This window comes from Microtus pennsylvanicus, chromosome 1 (assembly GCF_037038515.1).
Source record: "Microtus pennsylvanicus isolate mMicPen1 chromosome 1, mMicPen1.hap1, whole genome shotgun sequence".
NCBI classification, from domain to species: Eukaryota; Metazoa; Chordata; class Mammalia; order Rodentia; family Cricetidae; genus Microtus; species Microtus pennsylvanicus.
In genome coordinates, this window is record NC_134579.1 from 221,798,449 (window position 1) to 221,821,354 (window position 22,906).

General features: G+C 33.4%; 4 protein-coding genes across 4 annotated transcripts; all 4 read right to left on the reverse strand.

Moving 5' to 3' along the window:
* Window positions 1-850: 850 nt before the first annotated feature.
* Window positions 851-1,822, reverse strand: LOC142833735 (olfactory receptor 8J3-like). The gene has a single exon (XM_075945492.1). It carries the CDS (start codon window positions 1,820-1,822, stop codon window positions 851-853), a length of 972 nt encoding a protein of 323 aa, XP_075801607.1.
* Window positions 1,823-4,983: 3,161 nt separating this feature from the next.
* On the reverse strand, window positions 4,984-8,656 carry LOC142833800 (olfactory receptor 8K3-like). Its single transcript, XM_075945621.1, has 2 exons — window positions 7,746-8,656; window positions 4,984-5,029 (listed from the first exon to the last, which is right to left on the reverse strand). The coding sequence occupies exons 1-2, from the start codon at window positions 8,654-8,656 to the stop codon at window positions 4,984-4,986; spliced, it is 957 nt and encodes a 318-aa protein (XP_075801736.1).
* Window positions 8,657-16,247: 7,591 nt separating this feature from the next.
* LOC142842655 (olfactory receptor 8K3-like) lies at window positions 16,248-17,189 on the reverse strand. Its single transcript, XM_075959347.1, has one exon. The coding sequence runs from the start codon at window positions 17,187-17,189 to the stop codon at window positions 16,248-16,250; it is 942 nt and encodes a 313-aa protein (XP_075815462.1).
* A 3,944-nt stretch (window positions 17,190-21,133) lies between these two features.
* On the reverse strand, window positions 21,134-22,075 carry LOC142842656 (olfactory receptor 8K3-like). Its single transcript, XM_075959348.1, has one exon. It carries the CDS (start codon window positions 22,073-22,075, stop codon window positions 21,134-21,136), a length of 942 nt encoding a protein of 313 aa, XP_075815463.1.
* Window positions 22,076-22,906: the final 831 nt, after the last annotated feature.

Consider the following 22,906-nt stretch of genomic DNA (forward strand, 5'->3'; position numbering starts at 1 on the left):
ATCTTCACTCCAATTCATTATTTAAAAATTCATATAAAGTGCTTAAACTTCAGATACAATTACAAAAATAGCTCTACATAACAATATTAATTTGAAATGAAAACTTGCCAGGTTGGTGTTAGGATAAAAATCAAAATTTTCTGATGTATGTGCTAAGGAGAGGTATGGAAAAAGGAGGGGACTTGTTTTTTTGAGGGGAGGTCTGTTTCGTTTGGCTTTTCACATATCAAATATCTGCATGAACAGAACACTTCTTTCACTATTTTTCTTCTTCTGAAAATAGTGCTTTTTGTTATACACTTTATAATTAAGAATAAAATAAAACTGCAGTCAGGGTGTAAAATATATGAACAAATTTTACAAAGAATAAAATAAATGCAAACTCCAGTGTTAACATTTTGGTGAGTGCATAACCTGCTGTATAAACAAAAGATATAATTATACATAATATTCACTCAGATCACGAATGTTTCTGGAAATCCTGAGTCTTGATAGCCTCAATGATAGGATTTTCAATGCCCTCCAGTTTCTGTGCTGTGGCATACTCTTGTCCTTCTGTGAACAGTGACATTTTCGTACTAGGATTGAACCCAGGAATTTGTGATTGTAAGCAATAATTCAACAAGTAAGCAAAATTTATGCCCCTTGGTTGCCCTTTGGGTATATGATATTCCATCTAAAATTACATTTTTATAATTTATTAATTACCTGCATAGTTTCCTTATTTAGTCACATAAAGATGGGATAAAACAATAAATAACATAAGCAAATCCTATTGCTTCTGAAATTTTATGTCCATTCATTTAACAATATCTTTGAAGAATGATTTGTTAAGGGGTAATCAAAATCTTTAAGAAAAATTATAATTACAAATTCTTGTAAGATTAAACCTTTGGCATGGATTTTTCAGAAATTCTTTCAAGGCACACTTTACATCTTTATTCCTAAAGCTGTAGATGACAGGGTTCAGCATTGGTATCACTAGGGTGTAAAACACAGAAGCCATCTTGTCAGTGTCTAGCGAGTGGTTGGTCCGTGGCTGCAGATACATGAAGAGAAGTGTACCATAGAACACCGTGACAGCCATCATGTGGGAAGCACAGGTGGAGAAGGCTTTCTTCCTTCCTTCAGAGGAACGGATCCTCAAAATTGCAAGGATGATGTTGAAGTAGGATATAAGAACAATAGTCATAGAGAAAAACAAGTTTGTCCCGGAGAAAAAAAATACTACAGTTTCTGGGAGGTAGGTGTCAGAACAAGACAGTGCCAACAGAGGGACATTGTCACAGTAAAAGTGGTTGATTACATTGGAAGAGCAATAATTCACAGAGAAGACACAAGGAGTCACAACGATGGCTGTGAAAAAGCTGAAGAAGTATGTGAGTGAGACCAGCAGAAAGCACATGTGCCAAGACACCACCACCATGTAGAGCAGGGGGTTGCAGATGGCCACATAGCGGTCATAGGCCATCACAGCCAGCATGAAGATCTCTGCTACAATGAAAACCAGGAATCCTCCCAGCTGGGTCGCACATTCATAGTACAAGGTGGTTTTCTTGCTGACTAAGAAGTTGACCAGCATTTTAGGAGCAATGACAGTGGAGTTGCCAAGGTTGATGACAGCCAGGTGTCTGAGGAAGAAGTACATGGGAGTTTGAAGTCGTGAGTCCACGGTGGTGAGGGTGATGATGCCCAGGTTTCCTGCTGCTGTCAGCATGTAGATGAGCAGGAAGACAAAGAAAAGTGGGACCTGCAGGTCTGGACGATCAGACACCCCCATGAGTATGAACTCTGTAACATGAGTGAGATTCCCAGGAGCCATTTATATTGTTATTTCATCTTTCAATGTGAAAAAGAATATTAACAGTTTATCATTTTTCTGCTTTAAATAATAAATTGCTAAATATCTCATTCATAGTTATTTTATTTAGAATGACAATCTTTTAAGCATGTTAAATGGTAGTTAATTTTTCCTTAACTGTGCATAAATATCAAAAAATATCAGAGATTATATTGCCTTGAAAGAGTCTTGCACAGCTGTTTGTTCACATTGATATTATTATATAAATCACAAGCCACCTGTGAGGACTTGAGCTAGTATCTTTTGATCATTTGGTTATTAACTTTCATTCCTCTTACTTTTCTGAGTCAGTTTCCCACAAACACTTCTCCTTTTTGACATACTCCATCTTAATGTCTTACTCCAAATTTCAATCTTCTTTAATCATAATTCATTTCTTCTCCCAATTTATCCAGTCCTGCTATGTTCTTCTGACTTCTAGTTATTAAAATTCTATCATTTTTTTCTTGCAGCCCATGCTGTGGAAATTACATTATAGCTTATTATTATAGCTTATTATTATAGCATTATCGTTACATTGTTTTTAAGGATCTTAATGTATTTTAATACATCATTAACAGTATTTTTAAGACTGGTTCTCATGTATATCTCATTCTGTGCAATAACTCAGAAATGTCCTTCCAACTACTGTCTGTATACTTGATTAACAGCATGTGAAAAATTATCTGAAATATTTTTATGTCTAGTGGTCAATGAAGTAAATTTATCTGAAATCTTTGCAATGTATTAATGTCATTCTTAATCAGCTTGACTGTGATTTTGCTAACTGTAACTGACATGTTTGATTGTTAGTAGTTTAGTCAATTTTTGTGAGTTTTTAAGATAACTGGGTTTTGATATTTTGTAATTGTGTTGTTATTCAAATGCAACAGTTGAATCTACAACTGATTTCAGTAGCAATTAGTAGTTAGTACTATTCTCCTGCTTTGAATATCTTGTTGAATATTCTGAATTAATTCTTAATTAATTCCATCTTATTACCTTACTAAGGACTTTCAACTTTGAAATACATATAGAAAATATATTATAATTTTGTGTAATGTAAACTTTGGGAAAATAGAGTAGATTGCTTAATAATTGAAAAGGTTAAGTAGAAAATATTGTAATATATAGGATATGCTGATTCAATTGAATACAAATCATTATATGCACACTGTTTCACACTGTACTACATTAATATGTACAAATATTACATATCAGTAGAAAGTAAGTGTTTTTAGAATTAGGGCATGTATATAAAACAATACATGCAGTAACAAACCATAATGTAAATCTGGTGTGATTGATTGAAATATAAAATGTTTATACAATGCATCAAATGTGAATTTATAGGGTTGATGTATCTTTCTTTTATCAATTCCCACTCATATTTTGTGTCATGCTGTGACAGAAATGCTTGTTTTATTAGAAGGCCAACTAATGGTATATAGCACTGTGATAAAATTGATTTTAATGTAACTATTTCTTCTCTAATTGTTACATATAAAATTCTGGGTATCATAGACTTTGGCATAGTGTTTTCTATAAATGTATTATTAGCTTAAGAATCAATGCCATCATCAGCAAATTTTTGGCTAAATATTTGTGGAAATCGCTTTGGAAGCAGGAGTTTCTTTGAATATTTTGTATATTTAGCTAGGTCAATATTTCATGCACTAAAATATTATAATAAAGCCAATGACATTACAACTTACGTTATTTAATATCACTGAAATAGCAATGCCATAGAACTGATTGCATGCTAGCTTTTATTCTTGTTAAAATCTTATTGAAATAACTTATCCTTTCATCTTTAAATATTTGGCTTCACGCTATCCAAACATTATCTTTAGGACAGAACCTGAATTTCTCTTGATGTCTCTCTACTCAATTGTGAACAAAAACACTCAACTTTAAGCATCAGTGACTCTCTGTACTCCATTAGACAAAAAATAAAAAAGGAGGAAAAACTCACCTTTTACTTTTAGTAATTGTATAAGAAATTTTTAGAAGCACAGAATTATGTATGTCAAAGTTTCGTCAGGTGTTCCTGTGTTGTGCCCGTTCTAAAGCAAATTAAAAGCCTCTCTATATGCTATGGGAAATACACCTCTTTACTTACTGTTACTTCCTCTGAATAAAGAGCTCAGACTAATTAATCAGGAGAGATGTTGGATATAATTAAGCACAAATTTTGCACCTTGATACAACAATCATAGATCAGAAGCTGAATCTAGAAAAAGAATTTCTAGACCAAAATTTTGATAAATTGATTTAAAAGACACGTGGACTCTGAATTCAGATCAATGAAACATTTGGCACGACTTAGCTATAAAAACCATCTACTATAACTTATCGCCAGTATGACCTCATGAAGATAAGTGAAAAGTTTTAAATATGTCTGTCCCTAAAGATTTCCTCATTGAGCTGTATTTGCTTGTTTGCTTAAGTCTCTGAACATGAGAAACAAATTTTCTATATAATGGTTGTTGATTCCAGAGGGAAAGAAAGACAAATGGCGAGCTCATTAATTAAGTCTCCAGTCAACTTTTCACAGACGGTGAAACATGAATGCTGCCCACTGCTTTGTCTGAATGTTCACATTAGTGGATGGATGCAATGATTTCATCAGCTTATTCCTTCTTTGTTTCTTTTGTGGTGTTTCTCTGTACAACATATTAAGTAGGGCATAGTGAGAATCTCCCTGGGAAGGAGATCTGTCTTAGTGATTATTTTTATTAATGTGAAGAGGCACCATGACCATGACAACTCATAAAGAAAACATGTAATTTAGGTGACTCACTTAGAGTTGCAGAGGCTCATTCTATTATCACAATGTGGGGGAGCATTAGTGGCATTCAGGCAAATGTAGTGCTGGCTATATCTTGATATGCAGCCACAGGAAGTGGACTGACACTGAGAAGATTTTAGAGCATGGACAACCTTAAAACCTGCCCCCAGAGTCACTTCCTTTAAGGAGGCCATATCCACTCCAACAAAGCCACACCTCCTAATGGTGTCACTCTCTGTGAGCTTAAGGGGACCAAATACAATTAACCTACAACAAGATCCAATTAGTAAAACCATAGAATGTGGCATAAGGGTTTAATTTTAAATATAGGTATAAAATGAATGTAAACTTACTATTTTCCTTCAAGATGATATGAGACTTTAAACCGATTTGCTATATAATATGTATTCACTAAGGAATTGTATAGTTGTACAATGCAGTAGTAATTTGTTTAATTCTTCTAAAAGTTCAAAAAATACACAATTTTTAGTTTAGCAAAAAATTATAGGGCTAAATTATTTCATTTTCTAAATCAATTAGTATATTTTCCCTGCCAGTCAGGTCACATACACTTCATTTGGGCAGAGGTGGAGTGATTTTTATTGAGGAAAACTTGATTTATTATTTTTCTATTATAAATATATTCTAAGATTTTTTGTTTTTGTCATTTCTGAAAACAATTTCATGTTTAAATATATTGATCATATTTTCCTGCTCCCCAAAGTTCTTCGAGATCCTTTCCCCCTCCCTACCCACTGAAATTTAACTCCTTTTTCAAAAAGAAACAAGAACAGTATTTTAATAATACCAAGACAACACAATAAAACCAAACATCAAAAGAAAAAGCAACAACAAAACCCCACTGAACTGTAATGAAATAAAAGTGCACAATAAAATTGTGATGTCGAATACTCCCACAACCAAATATATATTTTAATATATTTAATTTAAATTAATATATATTAAATATAATTGAATTTTTATTTATGTGGGTGCATGCACCTGTGAGTATATATGTGCACGAGTGCAGGGATCTGCAGAGAAAGGAGCGTGGCACTTGCTCCCAAGAACCTACAACTAGATCCAGTTGTAATCAACCTGATACGGGTGGTTGACACAGATCTCAGAACCTAGGTTATGTTTTCACGGATACCCTGTTTTTCTAATTTATTTTAAGGTTCTTGTTCTAACCAGAATTTTATACTTTTGATGACCATCGTAAAGAATATTAGATTCAGTGAAACAAATTTTCTTGGTAATTGTTTTATCCAATTTTATTTTTTATAAAAATTGTACGGTATAGAAAAATATATGAAACATTTTGAAATTCTAGTGACTTTGCATGATAATAAAATGCAAAATGAATTTCAACATAATTGATATGAACAATTGCAAACGTCATCACACTTTATTCTTTATGATCTTTCATTTGATGTGGAATCTAAAATGCTGTTGTGTATGTTAGAAATGTACTATTGAGGCTTACTCATTTCAGAATGTGTCTTCAAATGTGGATGTCAATGATATTTTATCTTTCTCTGGAATATAATTTATACCTATTCACTGAAATTAATTGACGGAGAGAAAATATGTTAAAGCTGCAGTAATTTAAGTATTTTATTACTTGATGGATACCAATGACAAATAGTGTTGTTTTACTTTTCATATCGAACTTTCTATTATTAAATTACAGTATTTTCAAAATATAAAACTTATGTATTCCTATGATTTAACTGTATAATTTTATTTTAAGAAATTCAACTGTATGATTGACCTTTCTTAACTCTTCATTTACAGATCTCCATCTTACTATTCATACCCATTTACTAACCCAAAGATCTCTTACTTAGCAATTCATTGGTGGCACAGATACATTTGTTACATTATGCAAATAAAATGACATGAAATCTAAGGAGGAAATACTTTTGTGAGCCTTGATGGATTAGAAAGAATATATATATGAGAAATTGAAACAATACATAAAAATATATTTCTAAAAAGTTTTTGCTGAATTTTGTAAGAAATATAGCATATTTTTGTTTGTGATAATGTGTTTGTTCTAACAAATATTACTATCATATTATTAGCTATATATAAATTATTATAATTAATATAATAGTTATATTATGTTATGTTTGTTACCATCAGCAAACATACTGAATCCAATAGTACACTCAGTGTTGTGTGGGTCAAATAAAAGAATGTCCTCTCATCAGAGAAGAACAAGAAATACATTCATACATTCACGTATTAAATGCAAGAATAAGACAATATGACATTTATAGTAATTTTATTATTTTGATTTAGAGAACTAAATAATGTACAAAGAGCAGGCAAAAAATAAAGATTGAGCCAGTGAAAAATAAATAAAAGGAACATTTATACCAATTTGCAGCAGAACTTAAACATTTATCTGAAGTGGTACATTTACTTAAAGGCATATATAGACTGAATTATGAAAAAAAATGACAGCACTAAAACGCTACAGGTTATTTGAGAGGCAGAATACACCAAATTAACCATAACTATGGGCATCATAAATGAAATTAATGTTGTTATGGGAAAAGGAAATGAGTCATAGATGCCCTTCTCAGGATCGGGTAATTAAACAACGTTTATGGTGATTTACAATCCAAGAGAGGGAACACGCTTTAGATAAATTTAGATTTTCACACAACTCATAAAAATGAATAAATCCCAAAAGGTAAATATGTTTCCATAAAAGCTGCAATACATTACAAAACTTGATGAATGTATCAATAGTACAACCAGCATTTAACCCTGCTCTACCGAACATACTCCTGTTGTTTCTAAGTTGTATAATGTGCTACCATAAAATCATGTGATCTTTATATTCTAAAAATATTTAGCGTGATCAAATTTATCCCATTATTAGAATTAGAATCCAGCTCTCTTCAATAAAATGGGATAAAATCTATTGTATTCCTCATGAATTCATTTATAACATTTAGATATTTGACTACATGGACGAATGTTAACATTTAATTTTATGTTGATCCTTTGTACCTGCTAAACATTTTTGTGGAAAACAAAGATGGAAAGACTCCACTCCTAAGTGTGTTTCAAAGGAAAGCACTGTGTATTTTTTTCCCTGTCCTATAAAGGGCATCTTTTACATCTTTGTTCCTCAAACTGTAGATCAAGGGATTCAACATAGGGATGATGAGGGTGTAAAAGATTGAAGCCACTTTGTCAGTGTCGAAGGAATGACTGGATTTGGGCTGCACGTACATAAATATCAAAGTCCCATAGAAGACAGTGACTACAGTCAGGTGGGACCCACACGTGGAGAAAGCCTTGCGTCTGCTCTCAGCAGAGTTCATCCTGAGAATGGCTATCAGGATGAGCAGGTAGGACACAAGGACAACCAGAAGAGAAGAAATCAAATTAAAAGCTGCCAAGGACAACATTATCACTTCAATTTCCTGTGTATTTGAGCAGACCAAGGATAACAAGGGGAGACTGTCACAGTAAAAATGGCTGATGACATTGTAGCCACAGAAAGACATAGTGAAAATTTTAATTGTAATCAGTAGAGCCACAATTGTACAGTAAACATAAGGAATTACTACCAGCACCCAGCAAACTCTTTTTGACATGATGACCATATAAAGCAGAGGCTTACAGATGGCCACATAGCGGTCATAGGACATTGCAGATAGAATAAAGAGTTCACAAGCTATGAACACAAGAAAGAAGGCTAACTGTGTAGCACAAAGGTTAAAGGATATTTTGTTTTGATAGACAATAAAATTTGATAACATTTTTGGCCCCACAGCTGTTGAATAGCCAAGATCTGTAGTCGCCAAGTGTCTGAGAAAGAAGTACATAGGTGTTTGTAGCCTGGAATCCACCATAGTGAGGATGATCATGCCCAAGTTGCCAACCAGTGATATCAGATAGATGATGAGGAAGAGTCCGAACAATGGGCCCTGAAGTTCAGGGCGGTCAGTGACTCCCATCAGGATAAACTCAGTCACCACTGTGAGGTTGTGGTTCTTCATCTTAGCTTATAAGAAAGCCTGTTCTGATTAGAGAAATCAGCATTTAAGTACTGTATTTTATTGTTAATTGGAGGAACTTTTAAAAACTAATATAGGGAAAATAAACCGAATTCTTTCGATTTTTAGGATTTAAAATCACATCTTTAATATGCACATGTAACATCCTCCCACATTCCTTTAAAAAAGAAAGAGATGCAGATTTCAAGAATGGTTCTAAAGAAGATTTGTGTAATTAAATAATATAATTCAATGTATACAAATATTTAGGTGTCCTTTTTTAAACTTTTACAGCTGGATTAGATATTTAATTGAAGACCAGTGTGAAATCTAAAATGGTTCCATCATTATTTAAATTTGTAGAGCTTCCCTTCACGTGCGTTTGCAGGGGCAAACAAAATCTATTCTTCCCTAAGAAACTCTCAAAAGTTACATGTGGGTCCTGTTTGGCATTTTTAACCAGGCGTAACTTACCAAAAATAGATTGTTTTCACTTGATTTTTTGCACATCCCACTGGCCAGTACTGAACTCTTTATGGATCTGAAATGATAATTATTTGGGTAATTAGGTCAAACTTCTTGCTTTTCACTGGATCTATTTTGGGTTTTGTCTTTACTATGCCAAAACTAAATAATATGGAATTGTGTGCTGTGTTTCAATTTCTTCCTGCGTATTTGTATAATCCTTAATTAAATAATATGTGTACATGATATAAATATGTGGCGTATAAAATTTTCTTTAATATTTGTTTCAATATAATTTTCATAAATTTATTTGTATATTACAGTAAAGAACTTACAAACATGTAAAGATGTCTGAGCAAATTAGGAAGAATGGGTTTTAGTATTGATTTAATAGCGAAGACTCAAAATTCTCTTTTTACAAAAAAAAAAGCTTACGGTCTATAATAATAATATTTAATACTCCATGTTACACATATTTTATACTTTAAGCAACACTATAAAGTTAAAATTAAATAAAGCTTTAATTAATCGAACAGATAATTTGATATGATTTGAAATCTTCCTGGAAATCTTTTTGTGTATTATGTGTACATTTTTTGGCAACTATAATCCAGAACACATAGGAGGTAATTTCTAAAAATCACACATATAAATCATTATATACGTATGTATGTATGTATGTATGTATGTGTATATATGTATATATATGTTTGTATTCATATATATATATATATATATATATATATATATATATATATATGAATGCATCCCACATCTCATGGTTCATAGATTAAAAATACATAGGAGTAGAAATTATCAATTTTGTTGAATATTTCAAACATCAGCATTTACTGAATAAGAAGAGATTACAATTAATGCAGTTCTTAATGAAGATGCTGGGTATAACTATGTAATCTCTAAATTAGCAGTAAGGACAAATATTTTACAGTGTTATATAAAAACATATTTAATTTTCTCTCCTCACATAATTTTTGGTTGTATTTTATAGCCCCAGATATTTTCCATATGTAAAAACATACAATACATTATAACAAGCAAAGGCCTTAAACAAAAGGTTTGTTTCCATTTTATTGTTTTATTTTGGTACTTTTATAGCAATAATTAAACTTAAAAAAAGAAGCTATAAAACACAACACATTTTAAATAGTTAAAGCTGTTTCCTCTTTGTAAATTTAAGACTCAACACAAGAACCAAATATCTTTTTAAGAGTGACTATCTTTACTGAGTAGTGTAAGATTGCTTTTAAAACTCTAAACAAATCAGAATTCAAATGTAAAACAAAGTTTTCATAATCATAAAACTGGAAAAAATCATCTCCTGCTCAAATAATTATAGGCACACCTTTGATGGCCTGAACGTTTCATTTACCTCTTGAATAATTTAGACTCTTATTACATGCATATATTTACAAACAAGTATTGCTTCAGAGGTCCTGTAGCAAAAATTACTGAAATTTAGAAAGACACAGAATATGATATGGACTACTAGTTTTTCAAATCTTTCATTAAAATATCAAGACAGTAAATTCATATTTAGATCATATAAAAATCCAACTCATTATATATAGCATATTATGTATACATAAATTATATATATGGCATATTTTCATATACTGTATATAATTATACATTTGACAAACAATTCACCAAAATCTATAATTAGCATATACAAAACCAGCATGTCTTATACTTGATTTGTGAAAGAAAAATGAATAATATGCCTATGGCATATACTCACATTAAAACTCTTGATATATTACTGAGTAATTTTCAAATATGCTTAAATGTATTGACATTCTTTAGATACAAGTATTTAAAATTATCATGAAGAGAAACTGAGAGCACCCTAGAGAATTTAGAAAGCACATAACTGATGGTAGAAATGGACACTTAGAGACTGCTGGGAAAGGATAAAATTTGAAAATATCCCAAATCCTTGCTGACATAAATGGATAGATCACACTCTGTTACCTGTATTAAACCACTGTCTTGAATGTCTAATGTGGTTCTTAAAATGGGTTTTTAGGTCAATTTATGCTTTATTTGAAAGCACAGAGTTCCTTCTCCCTATGGATCTTCTAAGGAGATCAGTGATCACATTTAAATAATTTGAGAGTCTAATTAGATGTCTAGAGGTTACTAACTAATTATCAGGGAATGCTGTTATTCAACTGTGACTTAATTCATTTATTTATACATCTATTTTATAATCCAAAAATCTACTTATGTACATTTCTCAATATATGTTTGAATGAACATATGGTTCATTAGGTACAGGTGTTGAAAACATTGTACTATTTAAATGTAGTCAAGAAACTAAGGTCACCTTTACCGTGAATTATTCACAAAAAAATAAACACAACAGGAATAAACAGGATTAGAAAAATTATTTCTAGTTACCAGAGAAAGTGAGGAGTTGGAAAGAATAATTACCGAATAGCTTTGCAGTGGGAAAGCTTCTTTTGTTTCGGCATTTTTGTCTTTTTTTTTTTTTTTTTTGCTTGTTTGTCCTACTTTCTTTCTATTGTTTCTTTGTTTTTGTTTTTATTTTTGAGAAGAGGGGGAGGGAGGGAGGTAGGGATAAGCAGAGAGGCAGGGAGAGGGGAACCTAGATTGCTGGGTGGGTACTCATCTTTCATATTACAGTCAGATAAATGAGGCCTTAATATATAAGCAATATATTTCACCTCCTGATAAACTGAGTTTGACTTTTTTCAACCAACTCATATTTATTTTTCGAGACAGGGTTTCTCTGTAGCTTTGGAGCCTGTCCTGGAACTTGCTCTTGTAGACCAGGTTGGTCTCAAACTCACAGAGATCTGCCTGCTTTTGCATGTGCCACCACCTTTAATCCCAGCAATTGGGAGACAGAGACATTTGGATGTCCATGAGTTTGAGGCCAGCCTAGTCTCCAAGAGCTAGTTCCAGGAAAGCTACAACTGTTATACAGAGAAACCCTGTCTTGAAAAAGTAATGAGAGAGAGAGAGAGAGAGAGAGAGAGAGAGAGAGAGAGAGAGAGAGAGAGAGAGAGAGAGAATGCACTTATAGGAAGTAAGACTGTTGCATGTTAACATTGAATGATTACAATATCCAATATATAATATCCAATAAAATCCACCAGCAACTCATATTCTCCTCCCACAATTCACACTTTTACACTGGTAGCTCCTCTATTGTCCTTTCATACTAAAGCAATGCTTCTGTGCTATGTTTATTCTTCCATATATATGTATTACATGTACACATACATACATATATACACAAATAATCTGACTGTGGAGACCAATATAGGTGAGCCTGTTCCACCTCCACTGGAGTTCAGAGAGTTTGAGCTTACTTTTGCTTGCTCATAGTTGTTGACAACAGGTGTGGCTACAAGGAGAGATTCTGACCTAGGGTGTGGTTAATTAGTATTTCGGGTCTAGAGGTGGATCTGCTCCACCTGGATCAAAGGTCAGGGAATTCAAATCTACTCCTTATATCCTGTTAATGAAGTCTGTTACATCTCCCCCTCCCCTTTTGAAGTGAAGTATATAAGCATATGGAAAATAAACCTGGAGGATTCAGGATTCAGTATTCACTGAATGTCGAGTGTTCCTGTCTCTTATTTTTCATATATTTCTGTACCTTTTGCTTAATAATGCTAATCCTTGCCCTCCTACCCTGGAATGTACAGATTTCATCAAGGCTGGTTTTGACGTCTGATTTCTCTTTAAAGAGCATATCTTCTACGTTTCCTTTTATGAATACTTATTTACTATTGTGAATTATATAGATAGCTTTCAACAATATACAAACTCTATAAGGCAATATTGCATAGCTTTTCAACTTTTTTAAGGGCGTCATATATAACATTGTTCTTCAAGCTATAGATTAAGGGAATTAACATGGAGATACCTGGGTGTAAAAGTTGGAAGTCACTTTATCAGTGTTAAAGGAATGAATTTACATAGGGGGCAAATATATAAATATTAAAGTCCTGTAGAGGACAGCTACTACTGTCAGGTGGGAACCATAAGTAGAAAAAAGCCTTTTTTTTTTTTTTGCCCTCAGCTGATTTCACTCTGAGAATAAGAGCTGTGAGGATGAATAGTAAGGACACAACGGCCACCAGAAGAGAAGAAAGCAAATTCAGAGCTGATAATGTTAAAACTATCACCTCATTTTCATGTTTATTTGAGAAAAATAAAGGTAACAACAACAAAAAACCATCACAGTAGAAATAACTAACAATTTTGTGGCCACAGATGAATAAATTAAGAATCTTTATGATATGTAGAGGTGAGACAATCATACCATAGAGGTAGGGAATGGAGACTAGTATCCAGCATACTCGTTGTGATATAATGACAATGTAGATGAGTGGTTTACAAGTGGAAACATAATAGTCATAAGGCATTGCAGTGAGAATAAAAAATTCACTACCAATCACTATAATAAAGAAAGACACCTGGAGAGCACAAAATAAAATGATATTGTATTTTGATCCACAAGAAAATTCCTTAACAGTTTTGACCCCATAGCAGTTCAATAACCATATCTGACATTGTGAGTTATCTGAGAAAGAAGCTCTTAGATGTTTTCAGCTTGAAATCCTCCATGGTGAGGAAGATCATGCCTAAGTTGCCAACTAGTGGTATCAGAGAGATGATGAGGAATAGTCTGAACAATGGTGCCTGTAGCTCAGGATACGATGTCCATCAGGATGAACTGTCATCACTGTGAGGTTGTGGGCCTCCACTCTAGCTCATCAGAAAATCTGTTCTAAATAGAGCCATCAGTTTCATAAGTAGTTTCTAAGTATATAGGATGATTTTACTTTGATTTTGGAAACCAATATAAGCAATATATCCAGCATAAGCTATCATTAGCAATTTGATCTTAGCCATTCCGACATGTTTAAGATGGTATCTCAGAATTGTTTTGATTTGCATTTCCCTGATGGCTAATGATTTTGAACATTTCCTTGAGTATCTCTTGGCCATTTGAGATTCTTATGTTGAGAGTTCTCTGTTCAGTTATGTACCCCATTTTTCAATTGGGTTATTTAGAAATTCGATGTCTTATTTCTTGAGTTCTTTATATATTTTGGAGATCAGTCCTTTATAATATATGGGAGTATGGGAGTAGAGGGGAGAGTGGAAGGTGAAGAGGCAGGGAGAAGGGTGAAGAGAACTTGAAGGAATGGGATAGCCGAAAAGGAGGAAGGGCAGAGATGAGAGCAAGGAAAGAGAAATCTTTTTTTTAAAATTTATTTATTTATTAAAGATTTCTGTCTCTTCCCCGCCACCGCCTCCCATTTCCCTCCCCCTCCCCCAATTAAGTCCCCCCCCAGCCCGAAAAGCAATCAGGGTTCCCTGTCCTATGGGAAGTCCAAGGAACCCCCACCACCATCCAGGTCTGATTGATGGAGCCATTATAGGGTTAGTGAAAAACCTGGCTCTAGAGAAATTCACAGGAGTCCACAAGGATGACCCCTGCTAAGACCCTAAGCAGTAGAGGAGAGGGGGGCTGATCTTGACTAGCCCTATAGTCAGACTGATGATTATCTTAAATATCACTATAGAACCTTCCTCCAGCAGCTGATGGAAACAGAAGCAGACACCATCAGAGTGGGAAGAATGAGAATATGAACAAAGAGGTCAAGACCATGATGTGTTTATCCACTGAAACAGTCTACCTGAGCTAATGGGAGCTCATCAACTCCAGCTGGACTGGGAAGGAACAAGCATAGAATCAAACTAGTGCTCTGATTGTGGTTGGGAGTTGCATGGCTGGGACAGACTGGGGGAAGGGGCACTGGCAGTGGCACCAGAATTTATCCCTTTTGCATGCACTGGCTCTTTTTGGAACCTATTCTCTTTGGATGATACCTTGCTCAGCCTAGATATAGGAAGGACAGCCTTGGACCTTCCCTAAAACACTGCGCCTTACCCTCTCTGAGGATTGGATGGGGGTTGTGTTGGAACGTATGTAGAGGGAATGGGAGGAGAGGAGGGAGTGGGAACTTGAATTGATATGTATAATGAAAAAACCCAATAAAAATTAAAGAAAAATCAAAACCCATATACTCACTGAAAAAATATTTTTAACAAAAGAATAATTTATATAAAGAGGGCTTTAGAAAAATTTTAAATGATATCATAAAGCTTGGATTTGTTGTCAAATCCACAAAGTGATTTCAAACAAAACTTAAAATATTGTTTTATGAGTGATTCTGGTCTTTATTTCTATTTTAAGATGTAGCTCTGATTGACCCCAGCCTAACTATATAGCCAGGACTGACCTTCATTCCACTTGAGTCTACATTCCAGATAATTATAAGGGTGGCATTTTATCCAATAATCAAAACTTAGTATCTGTCTTACAACTATTGTACTTTTCATGTAGAAAGGAAACATTAAAGTATTCAGTAAAGAAAAATATAAACTAAGGTATTAAGATTTATTCAGTTACAAGACAAAGGGAGTAAAAGCTGCCATAAAAATTTTAAGTCAGCATAAACACACAAACACAGAAACACACACATGTGTGCTTGGACTTACACAATATTAGATGATACATTTAACTTGTGAACTACTAATGCATGACATTAAATATTGCTATTGCATTATATAGGATGTGAGTGAAAGAAAAGTGATGTAAAATCAGGGCATAAGTTTCCATTTGAAAAGAAGTCTTCTTAGTGCTATGATTTACAGGGATCTCCATCTCAAAGTGGTTTCCTAACATTGTGATCAAGATTTTTAAGAGTTTATAGAAAGACATATGAATACCAACTGTATGTAAATAATAACAGTGCAGGTAAAGCAAAAAGTCAGATACTTGTGAACACCAGACAATTTATTGTAAAGTTTAATTCACAAAATAAATTTAAATTATCTGAGACACCTGTCTCATCACATACAGCAAACACATTGTTACCCTGTTTAGATTTATACACTTTAAAATATATTCTTTCTGCTACTTCATTTATTTCAAATGCTTTGTTTATAATCTGTCTCCTCTTCAGAGAAGCATTAGCTTTTAATGTTTTCTTCTCTGAAACGTATAACTCATGTAAATTTATTTCTGGTGAAGTATGACAACATTTTCTACCTTTGATTTTTAGGAGAAGATATTTTGTATTCTTTTCCCTGTCCTTCTTAGGGCCTGCTTGACATCTTTGTTCCTCAAACTATAGATCAAGGGATTTAACATAGGGATGACCATGGTGTAAAAGATGGAAGCTACCTTGTCAGTGTTGATGGAGTGACTGGACTTAGGCTGCACATACATAAATATCAAAGTCCCATAGAAGACAGTGACTACTGTCAGGTGGGACCCACAGGTGGAAAAAGCCTTGCGTCTGCTCTCAGCAGAGTTCATCCTGAGAATAGCTCTGAGAATGAGCAGATAGGAGACAAGGATAACAACTGGAGAAGAAATCAAGTCAACAATTGATAAGATTAAAATTATCATTTCACTTTCCTCTTTATTTGTGCACAGCAAAGATGTTAACGGGAGACCATCACAGTAGAAATGACTGATAACATTCTGGCCACAGAAGGATGAAGAGAAAATATTTATGGTGACAATGAGAGCAACAAATATACTATAAAGATATGGGATTGCCACCAGCACCCAACATACTCTTCGTGACATAATGACATTGTATAGGAGTGGTTTGCAGATGGCCACATAACGGTCATAAGACATTGCAGAGAGAATAAAAAATTCAGCAACAATGAACATACTAAAGAAAGACAACTGGGTAGCACAAAAATAAAATGATATTGTATTTTTATCTACAATAAAATTTCTTAACATTTTGGGCCCCACAGAAGTTGAATAACCAAGATCAGTGATAGAAAGGTGTCTGAGAAAGAAGTACATGGGTGTTTGCAGTCTGGAATCCACCATGGTGAGGACGATCATGCCCAAGTTGCCAACCAATGTGATCAGATAGATGATGAGGAAAAGTCCAAACAATGGTGCCTGCAGCTCAGGGCGGTCAGTGATGCCCATCAGGATGAACTCAGTCACCACTGTAAGGTTGTGGGTCTCCATCCGGGTTTATGACAAAATCTGTTCTGAGTAGAGATCATTGCACAGTCAATTTATTTCAAATATCATTTTGTGGGTTTTATTTTTCTAATAAGTTTTAATGAAATATCTCCAAATATTTGAATTTAGTCTTAAAACAAATCTACTTTTGAATGTGTACATACAATCTTAAACACATCTATACACATACATATGCAAATACATGATTTGAAACAAATAAAAACATATTTATGAATCTTTGTATCTCTATAAATAAAAGTTTTAAACAGAATAACATCTTTGCAAAGATGCATGCTTTTCCCAACTGTGATGGGAACCATCCCTTTTATCCAATATTAGACATTAGTTAATCTAAGAGCCATCATTATATATCAAAAGTGTACCCCAAGGATCATCCAGCCTCAAACACTAATACCCTCTGCATCTGAAAATATTGGTATACAGAGATATGTAAATGTATAAATGGATATATATTCCATGTATATATGGAAAAACTACATAAAATCTTCAAATTGTAAATAGTTGTATTTTCACAAACATTGCCATCCTCTTAAACACCATCTATATATACAAGTATTCCCAAGAAGATTAGTTCATTTGTATAAAATACTTTTCTGGCATATAAAAGATCAACAGGTCTCTCTCTCTCTATGGACTATTGAAAACTTGAAGCAGAAGTAAATGATTCAACAAATCTGTGCACTTTGGCTTTAGTCACAAAGAACATGAATTTTAAACAGTCACTACACACACAAACCTACCTTAAAGTATTTTTCGTACAAATGTATCATACACACAAGGATTCTACTTCTTTGTTAGATCTGAAAAGATGAACAAATGAAGAGTTGGTCGAAAAAACAGAATGTACATCAACTACCACAGTATGTAGCTTGAGTAGACAAAAGGAGATATTCATAGTTTGTTATCATTTTGTATTACTAGTTTATTCATTATATTGTCAATAAACTTAATAAGGATATAGCATGTGAGAAAATAATCTATTTTTAATGAAGGAAAAAACAACGCATATGAAACTTAAAAAACAGAATAAAAAATTAAATAGTCCCATTTATATAAATTATTCTCTTCTTGAAAGAACACTTTTTCTTATAATGCAATTCCTATATTCCTTAGAACCCACAAACCATGAAGAAATCTGAAATATAAGTGAGCAGTTTTATTAAAATTGTCTAATTAATGACCTTTCAATATTTTCTATTGACTAAGAAGTCCTGTATTTCAATAGTATAATTTTTAGTAGTAGCATTTCTAAATATGAGTGCCCAATGCTGTGATAGATGTTCAGTGCTTGATACTGGAGTAAACTTTAACTGTGGTGTAGACATAAAGCAATCAAAGTGTAGTATGATGGCATTTGCTTGAATAAACGTGAGGGACAGAAAGTCTTCCAAATATCATATAGAAGACAATTTATTAAATTTCTACACTTCAAGAAGGCTTATCTGAATGCTTTCAATGCCACAGACAGAAGGAAGGAAACATTTATTAATTTTGTAAACATGTGTATGTGTCAAGGTTTGCTGGGTAAAATAAGATGACTTACAGTGGCAATCACAGTGAAAGCTGCAGCCTCTGAGAGAATGGGAGTTGTATACTACGGAGCTCACTGTTGTGTGTACAGGTGATTGCATTTCATTTATACCTCAGCCACTTACAGTTGTTTTAAACTGTGGCTAAATATAATATTCCATGCTCAATATATACCCTTCATATAGTAAACATGTAAAACTATCAATTGTTGTATAATTAAAACACCCCCTCTTTGTTCCTTTTGTATTGGTTTGATTTTCAATCACTGACTGTGAACTTTCTTATAGGTAATGACAAGAAGGTTTTCCTCTGAACACATTTAGGACTCAATGAAAAGAAAAGAATACTTTATTGTAGATTATTTTGTTAGCTAATTACTTAAATGTTATTTTTCAGATCTATAATCTCAGGAAAATGAATAGTATCTAGCAAAAACAATGAAGAAAGTAATGCATTTACAACCGTGTTGAGATACAAATCTACTTCCTTCATCAAAGGTTTAGGAAACAGGTCAGAGAGACATATCCAGAGGTAAACATCTGAGTGTGTCAACCTGAGTGTGATCCTGAGGGCACAAACACGGAAGGGAAAACTGACTAATGCACCATTCCTCTGATCTCTGCACAAGGGCCCTCACACATAAAAATAGTAAATAAATGTAAAAACTTTAAAGAATGAAAAGCAATCACAACTATACAGTTCATCCATGAAAATTACTTGTTAAAGATTCAATTATTTAAGTTAGTTTAACATAATTCACTTATTTAAGGCGTTTCCATTCATATTTGTCATCACACATTGATCTAATTGCCCCTTCTCTCTCCTTTCAGTCTCTGGATAGTTCTTTTCTTTATCCTAGATGCTCAACCAATCTGGATTAGAATATTTTTTTAAATACTCAGGGTAATCTCGAGTCAAATATAACTGAAGTTTTAAAGACAACATAAAATAAACTTAACACTTGTGTTCTCAAATTCTTCTCTTTATTGAAATTACTTTGTTATTTACTATCTCTTTTCTTTTAGGCCCTTTACTCGTTATAAATCTCTTTATATGTGTATGTGGCAGCGAAGAAGAGAGAGAGAGAGAGAGAGAGAGAGAGAGAGAGAGAGAGAGAGAGAGAGAGAGAGACAGAGAGAGAGAGAGAGACAGAGAGAGACAGAGAGGGAGAGATTTAGAGAAAGACACAGAGAAAGGAAGAGAGAGATGAGATGTTATATAAGAAGAATATCTAAGAAAAATTTTCTTTGTATGATTAAAAGATAATAGCATTAGTCCTCTCAACTTCAGTTAATATGTTCAAAAAGAATATTAAATAGAGAAATTAGGAGGTATTGTTGCTTCCCAGACATTGAGAAATATTAGAAGAACAGACACCAAACCACAAATGAGAAACTCTAGATGGGGAAAGCATAGCAAAGGATGCCCACATCTCCTTATGCTTAAACTAGAGAGCTCTGTGTGACACTTTGTTACCTTCTGTGAGACTCCTGCTTTCATTTCCCACTGCGGTTCTTAGCATGGGCTTCTGAGATCTATTTATGTGTGTTTCTAAACCACAGAGATTCTCCCTGAGGAGAAGTTCTTATTACCAGGTAACTGTTGGGAGTCTAATGAGGTGATGTTTGATGGTTATATAAACTACCAGGATCAATTTGTATTAAACTATGATTTAGTTTTTTGTTGTATAAGCCAGTATTTCAGCTTATACTTATGAAAAATTATTGAAGCTAGGTTCTCAGAGATAAATGTGTGTTGTCCTGCTTACTGAGACATAATGTGTAATTGCCAGTATGTAAAATATAAGAAATAACCATTTGTGGATGAATTCAGAAAAGTAAGGGAACAATGAGAGATCAGAACATTGTATCTCGGTGGATGTGGATAGTTGAGCACATTGATATGAATGAGAACTTATTATCTAAGCAACCCATATCACCTCTTGATAGACTGATAAAGTTTGATTTTATATCAACTTACAAATGTGTAAAAGTACTAAAATATAAAGAGTGCACTTGCAGGAAGTAAAACCAAGACACATATTAATATTGAGTAATTTATTGTAAAATCCAAAATACAATATCCCTTTAAACCCTCCTGAGAAATCTTATCCCCTTCATTTACACATAGGCTTTAATGCTGTTAGCTCTTCTGTTGTACTTTTCTTCTGAAGCAATGCTTCTGTGCTGGTATGTTTATTTATTTTTCACAAACACACACATATGTATATGTAATACGTGAATACACGCACACACACGCACATACACACACATGTATATATATATATATATACATATGTATATATATATATATATAGAATTTCTTCTACTTTCCCATTGTTGATGTTTACTTCACTATTGTGAATTATTTGGATAACTTTTAACAATATAGGAAATCTACCAGACAATATTGCATAGTTTTTCCACTGTATTTTTAAGGGAATCTTTTACATCTTTGTTCCTCAAGCTATAGATTAAGGGATTCAGCATAGGTATAACCTGACTGTAAAATATAGAAGTCACTTTATCAGTGTCAAAGGCATGAATGGACATAGGCTGCAAATACATGAATATCAAAGTCCCATAGAAGACAGCGACGACTGTCAGGTGGGACCCACAGGTAGAGAAAGCCTTTCTTTTGCCCTCAGCTGAGTTCATCCTGAGAATAGCTGCAAGGATGAATACATAGGACACAATGACTACCAGAACAGAAGAAAGCAAATTAAAAGCTGATAATATTAAAATTATTACCTCAATTTCATGAGTATTTGAGCAGGCCAAAGACAACAAGGGGAGACCATCACAGTAGAAATGTCTGATAACATTGGGGCCGCAGAAGGACACAGTGAAAATCTTTATGGTAAGCAGAAGTGAGACAAATATACCATAGAGGTAGGGAATGGTGACCAATGTCCAGCATACTCTTTGTGACATAATGACAGTGTAAAGGAGTGGTTTGCAGATGGCCACATAACGGTCATAAGACATTGCAGAGAGAATAAAAAATTCAGCAACAATGAACATATCAAAGAAAAACATTTGGGTAGCACAAAAATAAAATGGTATTGTATTCTGATCTACAATAAAATTTCTTAACATTTTGGGCCCCACAGAAGTTGAATAACCAAGATCTACAGTAGCAAGGTGTCTGAGAAAGAAGTACATAGGTGTTTGCAGCCTGGAATCCACCATGGTGAGGACGATCATGCCCAAGTTGCCAACCAATGTGATCAGATAGACGATGAGGAAAAGTCCGAACAATGGTGCCTGCAGCTCAGGGCGGTCAGTGATGCCCATCAGGATGAACTCAGTCACCACTGTGAGGTTGTGGGTCTGCATCATGGGAAAATCTGTTCTGAGTAGAGATCATTACACAGTCAAGAGATTTCAAATATCATATTACTAAGACTGTCTTAAATAAAATATTTGCAAAAGTGTGGATTTATTCTTTTAAAATAAACTATTTACCATGATATACAAACATTCATGCACATCTATACATAATTGCAAACATGTGACTTTAAATAAACAAAGACACAGATATGTGTCTTTGATCCTCAACCAATGGTAAATTCATCAGGATTGACAAAATTCACTGCCAACAATGCTTGCTTTCCCCAACTTTGATGAAAATTATACCTTTAGTCAAATATTAGACATTAGTTAATCTTGAAAGAATATTTCTATATCAAATATTCAACCCTGACAATATACAATCTCAAACTCTTGGTATAAATCAAGCTAAATATGCAGATATATACATATAAATGTGTATTTCATATATGTACATATCTAAATATATATTTATAAAATAAGATTAAGTCTTCAAAATGTGAATAATTGTAATTGTAGGTATTTGGATTTATGCACACATTGATTAAATTTATTCTTATTTTATTTGTATTTCTGATATGATTAGTACCATGGTCTGATACTTGATAATTATATATTTGTAGTAACATGTAATATGTATGCCATACATAAACCTACTAAAATTTTTTAAATGCACATACTGCTAAATTTCTGTGTAGATCTATGGAATTTTAGGATGTAAAATGGAACATCTTCAGTTGTTTTCCCAACTCATATTGATCAAAGCTATGAATAAGAGTAGCATTGAAGACCTCATTTAGAAATATCTTGATATGAAGAAACCCAACAGCATGTAAG